We start from the raw sequence: 6,000 nt of genomic DNA on the forward strand, positions 1-6,000 counted from the left end.
TCAGTAAACATTCCATTTTACTAATGCTCTTCTCAAAGTTTGGTCCTCAAAGCTAGAAATAGAGCTGCAGGTGTTGGCCAATTCAGAATGTGAAGAAAACCTTTATTTACCTAAGATTGGATACTGCTCCTACCTGCCTGAAAATTTTATTCTGTAGATATTTATTTGTATACTTGGTTTTGTTTCCTTTCTCTTTTAATCCAGCTATATAATACTGCTAACTCATATTTTGTTTGTGGTCCAGTGAAATTCCAGGTTACTTTTGCATGAGCTTCTTACTGTGTGCTTCAAGCTTGGTCTCCTCATCCTGTACTAAATGTAGTTTTTTATTTGCTTATATGGTCCCTCAGGGTAGGTTTTATGTTCATTCTTCTTGGTTTTAGCTCACAGTTTATGCCTATCGAGAACTTCTGAATCTTAAAAATCAGTTCCTCTGTATTAGCAATTTCTCTCATGTCTGTATGCCCTAATTTATTTATTTTACTTGCTCCCTTTATTACTGAATATGGATTCCACAAATGGAAGACAATATTCCATTATATAAGCATATTGAATGTCTTCCATTTCCAGACACAAAGTAAGATGTTCATTTTAACCTGTAAATTTTCATGATTTAGCATCTCTTTAATTTCTTCCTTTTTCCTCATCCTACCAAATTATGAAATCTCAGATTCTCACATCATTCAACCAGATGATATCTCTTAAAAAATAATCGATCCCTATCCTTAAAGTACAAAGGAGAGAGACATGTTAAAAAATCCTAACTATTGAACTGTATGCTGTTTCTGACTTGCCTTTCATGAATTGGTTTTTATGTTTTTTATCAAGATGAACTCATTTTAAAGATAATGCTGTATTGATATTTAATTTTAAAAAGATACTATTGCTCATGAGTCATTATCCCTATACAGGTGTAGTGTAATGTTCCAAAATTACCCTTCTAAAATGAGCTTAATATATTGGTATTAGAGAACAGAAAGGGATAAGTTTTTTTAATCTCTTGAGTTATTTTAGTAAACAAGACTAACAGGTATCTAATATCATAAAACAATTTTTTCTTTACTTTGATTAAGGCATAGGAGATTCATATGGTTTCAACTTTTCTCCTTCATTAGTACTGGGTATTGTACCTCTCCAACATGTGTTTGTGATGACATTTACTCTTGACGATGGAACAGGAGTACTGGAAGCTTACCTCATGGATTCTGTAAGTAATAGAGGTAGTGAAGATACTTCTAATTAAAAAATAGTACTTTTTAAAATTTTAATATATTTATTCATGCCTCCTTTGTTACTGAGGAGATTTAAGGCAACTCTGAAGAATAAATAAAAGACAAGCACATAAATCTTAAATTGTCTATGTATTTATCTCTCTTTTGATTTGACACTGTAAATCTTAATATGTGAATAATGAAAAACTGAGGAAGTTCTATTCCAGGAGCCAAAGGCAGAGGTATGGCCACACCCTCAGGCATTATCTATTAGCATTTCACTGGGCTTTTTAAGCCTCCACATTTCGTATTAGAGAGAATGAAGTTACTTTGATAGGGAGATAGTTATGTGTGAAGCTAGGTAGCTGTCCACAAGACCACCTTCATTTCTGACAGTACCAAGTTTGGAGGTTCCCAAGACCACCCTTACTTCTGGCACCAGTTGAAAGTTCAGAGGTCCCCAAGAGCACCCTTAGTTTTGATAATTCGCTAGAAGGACTCACAGAACTTATTGAAAGCTATTATGCTCACTGTTAACAATTTATTACAGCTAAAGGATATAGGTTAAAATCCTCAAGGGAAGAGGTGCATAGGGCAGAGTCCAGGAAAGTTTCTAACATGGAGCTTCCGTTTGTTCTCTTCCCATGGAGTAGTGGACAGTGTTACTTTCCTGGAAATGATACGTAACAGTACACGTGAGGTATTGCCAACCAGGGAAGCGCAACTGAGCCTTAGTGTCCAGAGTTTTTTTTGGAGCTTCATCATGTAGTCATGGTTGGCTGCCCATGTGACTGATCTCAATCTTCAGCCCCTCCAGTGGTCAAGTTAAAACCACATGCTGCAAACTCCCCACCCTAAATCACAATGTTAGAGTGACCCACGGTCTCCAGGCAAAAAAGAATACTCCTATGAGACATGACATTCCAAGGGCTTAGATTACCTCTCAGAAACCGAGGGCAAAGGCCAATGAGGTTAAATTTTTTACTACACACATTGGGAAAAATCTGGGGTAAGGTTGAGGACAGTTTTTCTCCTGCCTAAATAAATTATTTATCCATTTATTAAATAAGTATTTAATGAGCACTTACTGTATGCCAAGTGCTACTCTTTGTGATGGGGATATAGCAATGAGTGAAACAAGCAAACTCCTTTCCCTCCTGGAACTTATAAATAGGAGAGGAGAAAAAAATTAAACAAATAAATATATACTATATATTAAACTCTTTTAAAGTAACACTTAGACATTGTAGGTGCTCAATACATATGCTATCAAGAGAATAGTAAGCCTCACTGTATTCTAATCATTCTTATCATTAAGTCAGAGTGGTTTAACTTGATTTTATATATATGTATCATAGCTGTTTTTAGATTAAAGTAGTAAATCAGATTTTAGAGTTTAGACTAGCACTCTAGTTTATGAATTCTACGATATTGATATGGTGAAATAGTCTAGATTATTTTAATTAGATAATATTCAAATAATTTTGTATTAATTATAACTTCTGAAGAAGATAAAGATCATTTCCTTGTTTCTTCATATTTTTCTTAAGGAAAAATTTTTCCAGATTCCAGCATCAGAAGTCCTAATCAATGATGGCCTTCAGCAAAGTATGGATATGATCATGGATATGTTTTGTCCTCCAGGAGTAAAAATTGGTAGGCAGTAATATTTAACAATCCATTCATTCTTTTCCTTGAAATAATACCTAGCATATGGCTAAGCTGTGGACTTTTAGAGGTATTAAAAACTTTGAAATCTGAATCCAAATAAATTACTAAGTGATTGTTTATACTGTATGATCTACCTACTGATGAAGATAGTGGCAGGGATAAAATAGGTATGAATCATAATTCCTGAAATGAGAAAAGTTTGTTAAACTAGCTTGAGATATTGATATAACAAGGGGGAGGCAATTTTGATCACAAGCACATTTGATACGATGCTTATGCATACAAACAGTTGAAATTAAACCAACAGGGATGAAATTTTGACAAGAAACATTTCCTATAACAAACTCATTTAGCCTGTTTAATTCATTGATGAATTGTCTCTTCAATATTAACTAGTTTCGGATTTTACAAGTTTTTATTTTACTAAATATTTTTGTCAGCTTTAGTTGTTTTCTGTGTAACATTTGATTCATCAACCAGTCTTCAGGTCAAATTGTATTGATTACACCTACTGCCACTGATTTTTCCTTTTGTGGCCATTATTTCTCTTTGCATTGAAACTTGCAGATCTAAGTCATTCTAAGGTAACTTGACTTCTAACAATTTTTCATCAGTAACAAATTTTACCACCTGCAGATCTAGCTGTTGTCAGTTTAATGTTTATAGGTTATTTTAAGTCAGGTTTTATTTTCCCCTGGTCAGTCTTTGCATTTTATAACAATTCCAAAAAGATAGTTTTTGTACATCCATAACTAAGTCTAACTTACATACTTTTATATGATGTCAGCTTTTATTTTTGTTGGCTGCTTGGATTCTTTTGGATAAATTTCTGCAAATAAAACTGCCATATCGGGGCTTCCCTGGTGGCGCAGTGGTTGAGAGTCCGCCTGCCGATGCAGGGGACGCGGGTTCGTGCCCCGGTCCGGGAAGATCCCACATGCCACGGAACGGCTGGGCCCATGAGCCATGGCCGCTGAGCCTGCGCGTCCGGAGCCTGTGCTCCGCAACGGGAGAGGCCACAACAGTGAGAGGCCCGCGTACCGCAAAAAAAAAAAAAAAACTGCCATATCAAAAAGCATAGGCCTGATAGGCTTTTGCTACATACTTTCAGATTGCTTTTCAAGAGCATTTTACCTGTTTATGGTTCTACCAGCAGTGTAAGAGAGTGCCTGTCTTGCTTGACCCTTGCCAATAGTGAGGACTATATTAAATGTCTTTCAAATTCAAACTTCAAGAAATGTTAACAGACTGTTCTAGAAGTTATAAACAGATTTACTGTGGTCATGACCAAAGCTTGGCTGCCAACATTGCCTGGACACAACACCTGGTACCTGACGGGAATTTCAACTAGACAGATGTAAGGGCGAGCTGGTTTCTTTGCAGTCAACCAAGAAAAACAAAACGGGTAGATCAGTAAGTGATAAGCAGAAAAAAAAAAGAGTAAAAGTTGGGAATGACGTAGATTACTACCTTTGCTATCAAATATTTTGAAAAACCCCACATTTAATGACTTTTTCCTGTTGTTGGGGAAAAATTCAAATTAGTCAGAATTGCTACAAAACAATAACATGAATCCAGTGTGTATTTGGAAGAGCAGGTAATGGTAAATGTGGTGAGTGTACTTACTTACTTTTCAAGCTAAATTAAATATGTTGATTTTACTAGCTAAGCATTATGCTTAGATACATATTTCAGAGTTATCTGTTTAGTTTTGTTGGTTAAATAGCATTTCTTTTTTTGATTTGTAGATGCATATCCATGGTTGGAATGCTTCATCAAGTCATATAATGTCACAAGTGGAGCGGAGCAGCAAATTTGCTATCAGATTTTTGACACCACAGTTGCAGAAGATCTTATCTAATTTTGACATTCAACTTAGCATAGGTAAAATGCTATAATTTTGGAAGACATTACTATTTTCTATGCGATTGCTATAGAAGACATAAGAGATTTTAGCTCTGTAGTTTTCCATTTTAACCAGTATTTAAAAATTTTTTGACAGATAGGCATTGTGTTATCTTAATGCCCTCTTATAGGTTAACAATGTTCCTGTTGCTCAAAATATTCAGTATGATGGCTGTCAGGGATATAAAAGAGAGACATCGAATAAATAAGGACTGTGTTTTCATTTACTCTTTACTCTCCTCCTTTCGGAGAAGCTGTTTTGTTACCCTACCCTAACACTCTCCCTATTGGTTTTTCCATGTATCAGCCACCGATTTCTCTGCCATCCATCATGCCTGGTTGAGCTGCTTTTTCTGCCCTGATTTTTATATCAGCAATTTGGATGATTTTAGCATGTATATGGGATTAGGAAATGTCCTTACCTTAAATCTTCCACTCTTACTGAGCACAAGGATTTGATCTGTTTTGTTTTCATGCAAAGGGATCTGCTTGAACAAGTACTCCTTGAAGAAGTGCTTGTCTGAGTGAGCTACAGTGTGCTTGAAAAGAGTGATTTGCTTTAAGTGGAAGTAGCAGAATTGCTTTCTTTGGGTGCTGACTTTGACCAATTGAGGGTAAATCCATTTTTTCAGACCTGAATTATGTGCTTTGATTGCTTGTTTCTCTACATGATATTAGAAGTTATTCCATTCCTCCTCAACCTAATCAAGTGATCAGATCTGCAATGTCAGCGACTTACGTATGTTACCCTTTTTGTTAGGGTCTTATGTAAAATATACTTAAATTTCAGGTTGAACATTGAATGAGAAATTAACTCAGTTTGATAGTCTGCTTTTTACCTGATGATATTTGTCAAATTTAAAATCATGAATATTCAGTTTTATACAAATGCTTCTGTATATTTATATATATGTAAAGATTTATGTATGTTATTTCCTGAAGACTGAGAGATACAGATCTGCCTAGCTCAATATTAGTGAAGAATAAATAAATGTACACATTTCAACTGTTTCGTTTATTTGCCCTATGTTGAGCTGAGGCATGATTTGAGGTGAAGGATCAAAGCAAGTGTGTCAATATAGCAGATATTTAGGACTGTCTACACACCAGGTACAATACTAAGTAAGCCCTTAACATGTATTTTAGTTTCAAAACAACCCATCATCCTGATGAGAAAACTAAGGTTTCACTGATAAGCTGACTTGACCAAATG

The 6,000-nt window shown here is 35.2% G+C and overlaps 1 protein-coding gene across 3 annotated transcripts in view; it reads left to right on the plus strand.

Moving 5' to 3' along the window:
* The window catches only part of POT1 (protection of telomeres 1), a 78,910-nt gene extending 73,117 nt beyond the window's left edge, over window positions 1-5,793 (plus strand). For 2 of the 3 annotated variants that reach the window (XM_024757803.1, XM_024757801.1), the window contains exons 17-19: window positions 1,074-1,207; window positions 2,762-2,867; window positions 4,631-5,793. In XM_024757803.1, coding sequence (XP_024613571.1) covers window positions 1,074-1,207; window positions 2,762-2,867; window positions 4,631-4,743 — 353 coding nt within the window. In that variant the 3' untranslated portion in view covers window positions 4,744-5,793. The remainder of the gene's footprint in view (window positions 1-1,073; window positions 1,208-2,761; window positions 2,868-4,630) is intronic. The other variant, XM_024757802.1, reaches the window with a different exon arrangement.
* The last annotated feature ends 207 nt before the right edge of the window (window positions 5,794-6,000 follow it).

The sequence above is a fragment of the Neophocaena asiaeorientalis genome, unplaced genomic scaffold, assembly GCF_003031525.2.
Source record: "Neophocaena asiaeorientalis asiaeorientalis breed wild unplaced genomic scaffold, Neophocaena_asiaeorientalis_V1.1 scaffold116, whole genome shotgun sequence".
In the NCBI taxonomy this organism is placed as follows: Eukaryota; Metazoa; Chordata; class Mammalia; order Artiodactyla; family Phocoenidae; genus Neophocaena; species Neophocaena asiaeorientalis.